Source organism: Rhinolophus ferrumequinum, chromosome 8 (genome assembly GCF_004115265.2).
Source record: "Rhinolophus ferrumequinum isolate MPI-CBG mRhiFer1 chromosome 8, mRhiFer1_v1.p, whole genome shotgun sequence".
Lineage (NCBI taxonomy): Eukaryota > Metazoa > Chordata > Mammalia > Chiroptera > Rhinolophidae > Rhinolophus > Rhinolophus ferrumequinum.
In genome coordinates, this window is record NC_046291.1 from 68950997 (window position 1) to 68964333 (window position 13337).

A 13337-nucleotide genomic window follows, 5' to 3' on the forward strand; every position below is an offset into this window, starting at 1 on the left:
AATCAAGACTTAGAAATGCTTATTCCCCATGAAACCATCTCTCTTACCTTCCCCTCCCCACACTACCTCAATAAAGGAATATAGTTTAGAAACAACTGTTACATTACTACACAGCTTCACGTATTATGAAACATAGTTATATACAGTGCATCTTTTTAGCATTAAAATAAAGTGTAGTATACACAGTATCTTAGTTCTGAACACAAAGTTATAGTTTGCTGCGTGAAATCTAAGTGTGACTACAGAATACCCAATTCAAAATAAAAAGACTATAAACCTTTTTGTTTTGAGTACTTCTTTCTGGTGTTCAGTTAGTACTCTTTCCTTTGCTTCTTTTCTTTCTGGAGGTATAAAGACAAAGTCAGTAGAATTTTCTTCTTCCAAAGGCATTTCATTCTTTGCTTTTGGAGATGAAGAGTCTAGTTTCATCTGCAAATTTTAAAAAAGTAAATGTACATTTGAGTGGCCAAACTATTTTTCCAATACTTCAAAAAAATCTCTCTTTTAGCACACTAATAAGTTTTCTGATAATAACTAGAAAGTTTTAAGTTCAAACCCATACAATATTCCTGGTTAATAACAATTAGTACACTGTCTTTCACTTTCATTTTGCCTCTAATACTCAAAAAATACAAAATTAGTACACTCTTTAAAAAGTAGGTAAGTGTGTGCTTACCAACAAACAACAAAGCATGGGCAAATACGTTTTTTAGGCCAACACACAGAAATGAAGTGGTTTGGCAGAAGAGTGCATCTGTAGATCTCAAGGTGAAGCATGAAGTAGTCAAGTGTAAGTTGCCAAAATAATATGCCCTACATACCAGTAACACTGGTATTATAATGCTATTTTTAGAAATTTTCAGCAAGATTATTTGTTTTCATTCTACTTCACCGTTGCTACAAGACTACGCTGGATTATTTTTTTTAAATAACATTTTTTTCTTTCATTTTGTCTGGGCCATGGTCTCAAGATTCTAGAATATCCCTAATGGAAGACAGAATTATTGTCCAAAAATCAGTTAACTGGTAACTAATAAGATATTTAGTTTTAGATTTGAGGTTAAAATAGATTTCTTACCCAGACATTCTGTTTCCATTCAGTAACAGAAGTTCTAAAATAGTCTCCTCTAATGTTATGCTGTGGCTATTCATATCTAGTTTCCTTCCACCTCAAGGGGGCTGCCGCCTGGAGTAACTATATTTAATGGATGCTAAATATTACACAGACTTAACTTTCCTAAGAAGGAATCATCTCCCAACGTTTCTAGATTGCCGTGCCATCCTAACAGTCTTTCCAGACCAAACTCATATATTCTCCTGCAATTCCATCTTTTATTTAGTCTTGTGTTAACAGCTTTTTTTCCCCAATTAGAAGTTGTATGTGTTCGACATACCATACACTTTAATTTAAAAAATTATATGAAATAAACTCTGGAAAAACATACTTTGGCTGCTGGTTTCATATATTCTTTTGTATCCTTCGGTTGTGCCAAAAAGGAATCTCTTTTTCCACTTGATTTTCTTTCCATGCCACTTATCTTCATATTTAATTGTGAATTTTCTGTCTGTTTTAATAAAATAAAACAATTTCGTTAAGTGCAAACTGTTCTATTTCTTCTTTTCATGCTTTGAAAATTCCAACGTAATGAATACTCATTTCAAATTTTTGGTTATTCAAACTTACTACAATCGTGTCAAAGAAAGGCACTAATTCATTAACAGCAAATAGGTTTGCTGTCTCCAACATATACAGTAGCTGTTTTGCACCACTTAATTTTATGAATCCTGAAATTTAAGATATACCACATAAATACTATAAAAAACAAATCAAATTACTGGACTCAAATGACCCTCCTATTACTGGAAATAATTCTAAGAAAAATCAAAGCCTTAAATTTTAAACATGAAATATAGCATGCATGATAGAAAATATTAACTGTCATGTCCCTCCCACAATAATACAAGGTTTTCCCAGGCCAAATTACAATGAACGAGTATTGAGAAGTCTATAGGTAATTATCTGATAATTTTTATTTTAGCCAAATACCAAAACTAAATATAATTATTGGCTACCTATAACACCTTTTCTCTTATAGGTTCTAAACAAAAAACAGCTAGGTTCAATTTGTTGTTGAAGAAAGTTGCCTAAGGTATTCTACCTCGTGGGTACACAGTATCCATACCTTTAGTCCTTAACCTTCAGAGAGTAATCAAGTATCATTAGCCAAAGTAACCTTGGTCAAATGGTGATATAATAGCAAAGATGTGTTTGTCTGACAGAAAGAAGGACTCAATGGAAAGAAAGGAGAAAAAGGGCAGCTCTTCTTAGACATCGACTAGTTAACTACTATTCCTAGTTTATCTAAAGCAACATTTAACCATGTATTTTAATAATTACAGCCTTTGCAAAATAATACATGAGGTGCAATAATAGTTCAAAGATGATCATCAATGTACACGAACCAAAGGTTACTTATGTAACAATCTATGGTGGAATTTATTGTCCTTAATTCATAGAAACATTTTAAGCCAGACAACTGACTATTGGGAAAAATCCTGTGTTATGAAGCTCCTCTGTTGAGGATATACTTGCTTATCACTTCAATAAAGCATTCTAAGGTGTTGCCCTTTTAAAAATTACACTGAAATCCAATAAACAAACACCATTCAAAAGTAAAGAAAAAACAACAACAAACTTACTGAATCTGCATACGGTCCACTGGATTCCTCCATAATTTCAATATTTTCCAAACCAGGCAACAGGAGCAGAAATTTTTGTTTGGCTTGCCTTAGTATTGGTCTTTTAAAAAATACATAAATATATATACCTTGAGTCAAGCAGTACTGGTGGCTACTGATAATGTTAACAAGAACATTTTAATTCTATTTTAAAGAAGCAAAATACCTAGCTTAAAGACTATTTCTCATTCTACATACACAAAGCTGGGAGAAATTACTAGCAATATTTAAAATTTTTTTGCTAAACTTTTCAGTTCCCAAATTTTCATTTTTAAAAACTTTTCAATTTTTCCCAATTTTTATCATGAAAAATTTCAAGCAACAGTAAACTATTACATTAGGTACCTATATGCACATCACCTAGATTTAATACCATTAATTTCCTGCCCTTTGCATTTCTTTTATGAAGGATAATTTCAAATTGTTTTTATGTCCCTAAAAGCAAGAGATTACTACTCTAAGGACCAAAGGGTCAAATAGTTTAATAACTACCATGCACTCCAAATAACAATATTTCAACTAAGAAATCCTCTACAACGATTCCTCATAAGATAAATTTATCTTAAAACCAAAAAATGCATTACATGATCACAATAGAATAACTGTATAAAAGAGTTTTGTTGTTAGCATACTTTAACTCTTCAGGATAAACCAACATCGCCACTTTAGCAAATGTAGCATTCCAGAACTGAGCAGTCTGCTTTCGAATCTGTTTATTCTTGTGCAAAAATATTATGCATAATAATGGGGAGATCTGTTCAAGAAGTTCACTGTCGTAAGTTCCAGTGTAGCTGAAGTGTAGACATGCAATAATTTCTCCTAGAAGCTTTTCTAACTAGGAAAAAGAAAAGTTTATTAGGGTAACACTTGGAAATGCTGCTTTTAAAACAGGAAAAAACAAAAGCACAAAACATACTGAATTAAACAACTCACAGAGCATGTAACTATTTCAATTTATAAAATTCAAATGGCTTTAAAAAAACTCCCATCTATCACCTTAAACATATACCCCCCCTTCATAAACTGACAAATTATCAGTGAGTTTACTTTGATTATTGATTTTACAATCTTCTTTCAGGCTTATTTCCCATTAACAGAAAAAATTATATTTTCACATCAATTCTAACACAATATTGTGTATACAAGTTGTTCATATAAAACACTGAAATCATTACCTCTTGTATAAAGGAATAAAATAGGAGTTGATCAGTTATATGAATTTAAAGCAACATTATTAAATCCTTCTTTTAAAAACTATCCTTTGAAAACAGTGAAAACTTTGTTGTGAACCAGCGGAGAAAAGAGTGGTCCAGAGGATACAGATCAGTGCTTCCCAAAGTGCGGGCCTCAGACTATCGGGAACTTGTCAGAAATGCAAATTCTCAGGCTCCATGAAACTCTGAGGCTAAAGCCTAGAATTTGTTTTAACAAGCTCTCCAGGTGACTCTGGTGCAGACCAAAGTTTGAAGGCCACTGGTATAAAGCATACAAATTTCAGTACAGGGAAAGAGGTCCAGAGAACCTGATTTAACAGGCCTGGATTCATCTTCACACTCTGTGAAAAACAACATTTTTTCCAAACAAACAAAATAGATAAACTATTCTTTGTTTCTATGTCATGTTATTAAAATGTCCAATAAAGCTGAAGTCAAAAGTTTTAAAATTAGAATTATATTTAAGAAAGACAATTATTTAAACCCAAAGCATTTTTTTCATCATGAAAGTATGTTTTATCAGTAATTGTCTATTTTTACCTTGTTGTTCATACAACTATACACTTTAGGAACTTCACCAAGCCTGGGAAGAAAAAAACAGTATAATTTATGCTATACAAAGTTAAACCTGAAAGTGTCTTAATGCAGCCATAAAAACAAGACATGTATAGCGATATAAAAAGGTGCCCCAAGACTTAAAAAACCGTCAAGTTGCCAAAGGATACAAAGCTACCTTTAAAAAATGAATCACAGAAAAACATCTGGAATAAAGTATTAATAGCAGTTACTTATTTCTGTACCATTTGTGAAAGTATGAACTACTTCTGATAAAGATCAAGAACTATAAAAAAGATTTGCAAAAAGCTAATAGATTTGGGGTTCTAATTTGTACTTTATAGTCTGTTCCTAAAACTTTCTCTGTGAATTTAATTTATACAGGTCCTTTCAAAATGCTTTTAAAAACTATGTTATTTTTCAGGTGACTGTTTTAAGGCACTTCTTGGCTCAATTCAATGTAAATTAATACAAACTTTAGAAGGGTGATTCATAAATTTAAATGTACATAGTCTTTGATCCAACAATTTCACTTCTAGGACCTTGTTCTACAGAAATAGTGGCAAATGTGGGCAATGATTTATGTAGTTCAACTGCAATATTATTAGTTATGAGGGAACAGGCTAGAGAAACATACCGTGTTTCTCCAAAAGTAAGACCTAGCCGGACCGTCAGCAATAATGCATCTTTTGCAGCAAAAATTAATGTAAGACCCGGTCTTATATTAATTTTTGCTCCAAGACACATTAGAGCTGATGGTCCGGCTAGGTCTTATTTTTTGGGGAAACATGGTATATATCCACCAACAGGAATTTGGGTAAAAAGTTTCATGGAACCCTATGCTTACATTAAAGAGAATAAAGATTCTTAGGTGTATGGTACAAGCAAGATCTACACCAGTATTTAGTGCAAGCCGTACACTTAAGTGTAAAATATACATCAAGTATGCTTTCATATACATCACACATTTAATAGGTATGCTTGTTTGTATTAACCAGTCTAAAAAGATATGCACAAAAGGGGGTTGGACTAGAATGCAAAATAAAATGCTTGCTTCATATTTAGGTATTATCCTCTCCATTAAATTGTAAAAAATTACCACCTGTAACAACAAAGCTGATAAGGAAAACAATGCAAGTTTGCTACCTAGATCTAAATTATATTAACTTCAAAACTACTGGGCCCAAATACTTACTTTGAGTTTTTGTAAAATAATGCCAGAGGGCTTGTTAAAGTTGCAAATATTTTTCGAATCATAAAAGGCAAAGAAATATGTCCGAGCACACTGGAAAGAATGCTGAGGATGGCGTTGCCCACAGTGAGGAGAGTATCAGAATGTGCTTCCTTGAGGCTCAGAGTGTGGAAAGAATAGATGACTCTCACAATAAGTTTAAATAAAGAAGCCAATTTCCCTAAGGGCTCTTTCTTCTTTTTGGACCAATCTGAAGGTCTCTTCGGTGCTAAGATAAAATTTAAAAAACAGAATCAGAGACAAAAGAAAACTGTTTGGCAGATCTTTAAGAATTCCAGAAAAATGAATCTACTTTCTCTAAGGAATTATAAAATGCATTTCAAATTTTTATTTTATAATCTCAGAATTTCAACAACTAATTTCTAAGATAGTACTAAATTATATGACAGGTTCCAAAATTAAATTTTAAGTCAGTTTAAGAAATAAGCAACAAAATTACCCTTAGAAATTATTGCTTCCTGGCTCATCAATATAGTATACTGAATCCCCAGAAATAATACTAAACAAGCCAGACATCCAAGTCCTTAGAAAGAATACAAAAAAAGGCCTAGATTTAAAGAAAAAGGTATATCTTAAAAACACTATCACTTTTATTTTGCACCCTTCTTAGACTCCATTTCTCTTCAGATACCTGCCTACAGGAATAATCCTGTATTTGTCTTAAGAAAATCATACCCATTCCAAAAATACCTTTGTTTCCCTCAAAGAATCCATTTTTTTAAGGTAAGGTATATCAGATTTAAGAAAAAACTCTAATTCAGTGCTTGTTAATTAAAAATATCTTGTGGTGAAATGAAAAACAAGTGCTGCTACCAAAAGGAAGTCAACTTCCCTCCCTAGAATCGATTTCACAAACATTAATATAAGTTGGAAAGGCTGCCCAGAAATTTTGGCCAAGATGCTGAGGCTGAGAAGACAGCCAGTGAGTCGAGACTGATTACATACAAGAAACTGATCAAACGGTAAATATATTGAAGGTAAGATTTGCTCTGACAACAGTTCAGACAGCCATGTTTATGAAATATTGGTTGAACAAATAAAGTTAAAGAAAATACTTACATTTAACTTTGGTCTGATATTTAATATTATATGGTGAGAAGTCGATGCAGTCAACCATTACAGTAATAGTATGAACGATCCTATCCAAGAACAACAAATTCTAGGGAAGAATGGAAGAACAGTTACAAGTATTGTACTAGAACCTTACCTTTCAACTACTAGCATAGTTCTCAAAAACAGTAAGCAGCAACCAAAACAAATATATAAGACTTTTAATCCCAGATGTAATATAAGAACACACATATCATAGCTTATACCATACAAGCTACATCAAGTACATGGTTATGAGTATTTCCCCGTTAACTGCTGTGCCAAATACTATACTTTTTGTTATTCAACATTTAGAGAAAAATAATTCAGCGTTAAGATGTCCATAAACTCAGCATACAAACCAAAAATTGAGAATGAAAGAGCTAGGGAAGGCAGTGCTCCCTGATTAACCTGTGAAAACCACATGGAGGGCCAGTACAGATGACAATCTACACACTCATGTAGAAAAAGGGCTTCCTTCTTGATTACAATTACAAGGCAAAGGATGCCTGTGACTACTACAGTTTGCTAGCAAAGCCAGAAAAGAGGGGCTCTCTCTCCTGGATGAGAAAACACATTCTAGCTACAAACACTGTTCAATATTAACACCTTTATTGACACATAGGAACAAACGTGAGGACCATACTGTGAAGGAGTGCCAAATACCAACAGAATTAATCCATGAGCAAAAGAGCTAATAACACAAGGAACCTCACATCCTCAAAGGTAAGAGGAAATCATATCCATTTAAAAACATTAAATGTAAAAACAAAACCATTTTAACATACCTCAGAATTTAAACTACAAAGAAATGGACACAGAAATATCAAGCTCCCAGAAAGCAGTACTGAAAGCAAAACAGATATAGAGAAAGAAAAGGTAAAGGACACAGAAGATAAAACCCAAAAGGTCTAAAAACCATGTAAAAGGGTACTCAAAAGGACTGAGGAGCACCACCAAAGCAAGGAAATTTTCCTGAGATGAAGACACAGCTCTTTAAATTGAAGAGCCTATCAAATATTTAAAAAGATAATTTAAAAAGAAGCCCCAGGCCATACCCTGGTGAAATGTTTACAGTCCAAAGACAAGAGAAAAATTCTAAAACTTTAAAGAACAAAAAAAGACACTAACTTACGAAAAAAAATTAGTATCAAACGATGCATTTTCAACAGAAGCCGGAGTTAATGAACAATAACTTTACTTCAAAGGTCTGTGACAGAGATTTTCTGGAACCTAAAAATCCTAACTAATGAACTGATTACATATTAGATGAGGAGATATCAGTCATATAAATATAAGTTTGCTGACAATTAGTCCTTTTTATCTTAAAGAATAAAATATGGTGAAGCAAAGCCAAGGAGGAAAAAACTGGGACATAAAAAACAAGAGTAACTAAACATCTTCAATTAAAAAAAAAATTTCCAAGCTTTATGATACCCTATATAAATAAATATAACTAAAATTCAGATTTTTAAAAAACCCGGAAGGTGGCAAATATAAAAATGTGTGGAATAGTGATATATCAATATCTTCACTGCTGGGGTAGAGTGTTATAGAGCTTAACGCTTCGAATTTGAGATTTAAGAGTAGTATCTGAAAAAAATAGGATATGTAATATAGAAAACATTAGAAAACTGTAAAGTTTTCTGTAAAGCCTGATTAAAATGTAAGAGGAAAAAAAAAAGATGTGGGTTGGCCAGTTGGCTCAGTTGGTCAGAGCGCAAGCGCTTAACAATAAGGTTGCCAGTTCAATTCTGGCATGGGATGGTGGGCTGTGCCCATGCAACTAAAGATCGAAAAGGGCGACTGGACTTGGAGCTGAGTTGCGCCCTCCACAACTAGACTGAAGGACTACGACTTGACAAAAAAAAAAAAAAAAGTATAAGAACATATACTCTTATTTCTTATTGCATGAGGATTAAATATACTTATTAAGACTCCCATGTTTACTTATATGCTACATAAGACACAAAAAGGTTAAATAAATCGATAAATATATACAAAGAAAATCCTAAATTCATACAATGGAATATGTAGCAATGAAATTGAATGAACGCAGTGAAACATGAACCTCCCAACTGTAACAATGAGCCCAAAAGACATACAGTATGATTTTATTCCTATGAAATTCAAAAAAGGAGCAATGCTAAACAAATATATATAGTACGTGTCTATATAGTAAAAATATAAAAACACAGAAATTATTATCAAAAAAAGTCAGGATAGTAATTCATCCAGGGGAGAGGGCATTGTGATTCGAAACCATGCAATCAGGAGAGCTTGAGGTGCTGACAATGCTCTGTTAACAGTCCTTGTCGTGATGGCTACACAAGTATTTCATTATAATAATTTGTTAAACTTAACTGTTTAATGCAATTTTCTTTACAATGCTTAGTAAGTTAAAAAGTGTATTAATTTCAAGTTGATACAATTGAAGAAAAAGGCACTCACTCAAGAAAAGAGGAATTCACTGCAGCATTATTTACAATAGCCAAGACATGGAAGCAAACTAAATATCCATCGATTGATGACAGGATAAAGATGTGGTAAATATTTACAATGGAGTATTACTCAGCCATAAAAAAGAAGGAAATCTTGCCATTTGTGACAACATGGATGCACCAAGAGGATTTTGTGCTAAGTGAAATAAGTCAGACTGAGAAAGACAAATATCAGGGGTTCTCTTACATGTGGAATCTAAAAAACAAAATAAATGAACAAACAAAACACACTCATAGATACAGAGAACAAATTGATGGTTGCCAGAGGAAAGGGGTTAGGGATGGATGAAAAAGGTGAAGGGATTAAGAAGTACAAATTGGTAGTTACAAAATTGTCACAGGGATATAAAGTAAAGCACAGAGAATACAGTTAATATTGTATAACTATGTATGGTGTCAAATAGGTACTAGACTTATGGAGTAATCACTTAAGTTATATAAATGTCTAATCACTATTGTGTATCTGGAACTAATATAATATTTTTTGACAACTGTAACTGAAAAATTAAAAAACGTGAAGACGTAATAGTTACGAACATTTACGTATGACAATATTGCTTCAATATATATAATAAACATGTTTAAATCAAATTTACAATCAAGGAGACACTTTAATAAAAAATCACTTAGAAATGGTCAATTATAAAACTACAGCAAAGTTATAATGTAGAGGATGGATCTCAAAATTACAAGTCATACAGAAAATCCTCTGATCACAAAACCAGAAACATAAAATAGCCACACACCAATAAACTATTCTCTTGAATGAAAAAGCACCCTTCTAAATAACCCTATTCTAAAAATGACATCAAAATTAATATTCTTCTTTTACTAATAAATAACAGTCTTAGATACCTATAGTGGAAAAGATTTTAAAAAGTCAGACAAAAAAAGCTAGAAAAACCAGAAAATAGAAACAAAAACATGCAGTGTGTATAAGTAATGATGATAAGTAATATTTAAAATATCAGCATATTTCTAATTATATTTTGATACGATTGGATTTGTCAGTGACTTTTAAAATGTAATGATCAATAAAATATAACTGGGTGGCCAGTTCTCTCAATGGTTAGACAGTGGTGCTCATAACACCATGGTCGCCAGTTCGATTCCCACATGAACCAGTGAGAAGCAACAGCTTGAGCTGCAGCCGAGCCGCCGGTGGGTGGCTGGTTGGCTCAGTGGCTGGAGTGAGGTGCTTATAACACCAAGGTTGCTGGTTCGAATCCCACATGGCCAGTGAGCTGCGCCCTCCACAACTAGATTGAAAAACGATGACTTGACTTGGAGCCGAGCTGCGTCCCCCTCTCCCCCCAAAAAAACACAATGACTTGACATCCTGGAAAAACACATTGTTCACAATTAAAAAAAATAAAATAAAAAACAAAATAAAACTAAATGCTACTTTTTTAAGACTTAAAATAGGCAAGCCTTTGATTATCAAGTACAACCAAGAAAACAGGAATGAGATTAGAACAAAAAGAGTAACAACTATAGATACAGCATTCTTCTTACACTATTTAAATTAGTGAAGAACAGAGCAAAAGTTACAACTTTCTAAATCACCCAAGAGCTTGTACTTCTTCCACAATACAAAAATTGGACAGTAAGGAATTCCAATCTCACTAATAAAAGATGTATGCAAAAATCTTAATAAAATAATCTGCAACGTTTTAGAAGAATTTCACTGTGACCAAGAAGAGTATCCCAAGGACACAAGATTAGTTCAATATAAAGAAATGCATATTAGCAACAGCTTTTATATACAGTCATACACCGCTTAACAACAGGGATACATTCTAAGAAAGGTGTCAGGCGATTTCATAGCTGTATGAACATTACAAAGTGGACCATACACAAACCTCCATGGTATAGCCTCTTACACACCTGGGCTATAAGGCATACCACTGTTGTATATGTGGTCCATTGTTGACCAAAACACTGTTATGTGGGCACAAGATTATACTCCAGCAGCAACCAACTATTGGGGGACAGAGGTATTGGAGTGGGGGTACCATTTATAACCGCTGAAGAAGTTTTAAAACTACCAAAAATCAAGCAAGTTAGGTTAACTTGAGAAGAACTAAATATATGAACACAAATATTCCTGGGTGGAAAGATTCAACATTATAAAGGTGTAAATTCTTTTACACATTAATTTATGTGTAACCAACCAATGCCAAGCAAAAGCTCATCAGGGTATTTTATAAAACTTTACAACTTCTAAATTTCTTCCAGAAGACAACAAAGATGTGAGCCTAAGTAGGACAATATTTAAAAGGTGAAAACAGCGTCAACCTTCTCCCTAACAGTTATGAAAGCATTCAACAAATTCACTATCTATGTGCCATACAAAAGCCAGGAATACACATCAAGACAGTATGTCCCTAACCTCATATAGTGTGGGTGAAGTAACATACTGAAGATACAAATAATATTGAGATTATTTGTGCCTTTTAAGTGCCAAAAAGGAAATATCAAACTATTACATATGATAAAAATAAGCCTAATTAAATAAGATTCCTCAGAGGCACAAGCCTCATGGGCAGTTATAAGCTCTTCAGATATTTACTCCAAGTGCAACAAAAAGCTACAGAAGTCTTTTAAGTGTGACAAGTTCAAATTTTCATTTTTTAAGTCACTGACAAATTCTATCATATCAAAACTACAATAATCAGAATGGTGACAATATTTTTTAAAAAGAGACTATTATAAATGCATTGAAAAAGCTGAAAAGACGGATTTCTAGCTCTTGGTAGATAGCTGCACTCTTCTCCCCAGTGGTAACCACTAGCAAAAGCTAGAAATCCATCGTTTCAGATGAAAAAGGAATGCTGCAGAGTAATAAATACAATTGGCAAGACCACTGTATTCATGCACATATCTGAGTATTAATATGTAAATTATGTGTAAATTAAAAAAAGAGGTCTGTTCTAGAATGGTACAGACCAAACTGTTGACAGTTGTCCTTTTCACAGAGTAAGGGAAAGAAAATGAAAAGGGACCTATGTAAGTCTCCCAACTCCCAAAGGCCTGACTTTAATGCTCTAACAGATGTGACCAGCAAAGTCCTTCTATTGATAATCTAGGTCACAGGCACAAGTAGATACACGACAGAGTAGTAAAAGCCCATCACTGTTAGTGGTCCTGAAACATGAAACTTAAGAGTCCAAAAATAAAAAATTTTCCCCCAAAGCTGTTACTTGTTTTATGTATTACCTTAGTCATTTACAGACTAGAAGCATTAGTAAATGATAGTTTACAAATGTTATCGCTATTTACTTGAAAAGAATCCTTTAAATACAAAAAAGGTCAGTATCGGGATAAACTCACTGAAAAGCCTTCATCTTCCAAACTGGACATTATCTTAGACGAAAGCTCCTCACAGCACAAATTCTCTTCTGCAGTTGCCACCAAAGCAGCACAGCGGGCAAATGATCTATATAATTCTGACCAAGTTCTAAGTAAGGTCTTCATGGTGGCCTGATAACAGCAAAAAAAGTTTTAAATGTATATCTACATGTCAAACACTTAATAAAATGCATCTTTAAAAACAGTGTCATGTAAGTGTCATAGAAGGGACTAGCATGAGGTAATAAGTTTGCCACCCTCATAGAGTTCTAATCATAATAATGCCACAAAACCAACAATTACTTAGGGTTAAAAGGAACTTCTTCTTTCACCATTTCCCTTCTCCCTAATTAAAAGTCATAAGCAAGTCTTATTTTAAGAAAAATTTCTGTCGAAATTCATTATAAAGGGTGAAATATTTTCCAAAACATGCAAATCCCTGAAGTAAAAATTTGAAATTGCCTTACCATTGGGAATTTCTGTACGGAAAAAATATGGTTTATTGGTAAAGTCAATGCACCATAGATGGCACTAAAATTATGTTCTAAGGCATCACCTTGATTCACTTCATTGGTCTGAAACAAGAAAAATACTGGTTAGACAAATTACCATCTAATTCTAGTGTCATAAGTAGTA

The 13337-nt window shown here is 33.2% G+C and overlaps 1 protein-coding gene across 3 annotated transcripts in view; it reads right to left on the reverse strand.

The window, feature by feature from the left end:
• Positions 1-13337, reverse strand: part of RIF1 (replication timing regulatory factor 1) — a 46161-nt gene that overhangs the window by 11737 nt on the left and 21087 nt on the right. For all 3 annotated transcript variants that reach the window (XM_033111808.1, XM_033111810.1, XM_033111807.1), the window contains exons 19-27: positions 13169-13276; positions 12684-12833; positions 6820-6919; positions 5704-5968; positions 4494-4536; positions 3372-3574; positions 2701-2800; positions 1446-1565; positions 278-429 (exon numbers count right to left, since the gene is read on the reverse strand). In XM_033111808.1, the coding sequence (XP_032967699.1) occupies positions 278-429; positions 1446-1565; positions 2701-2800; positions 3372-3574; positions 4494-4536; positions 5704-5968; positions 6820-6919; positions 12684-12833; positions 13169-13276 (1241 nt within the window). The remainder of the gene's footprint in view (positions 1-277; positions 430-1445; positions 1566-2700; positions 2801-3371; positions 3575-4493; positions 4537-5703; positions 5969-6819; positions 6920-12683; positions 12834-13168; positions 13277-13337) is intronic.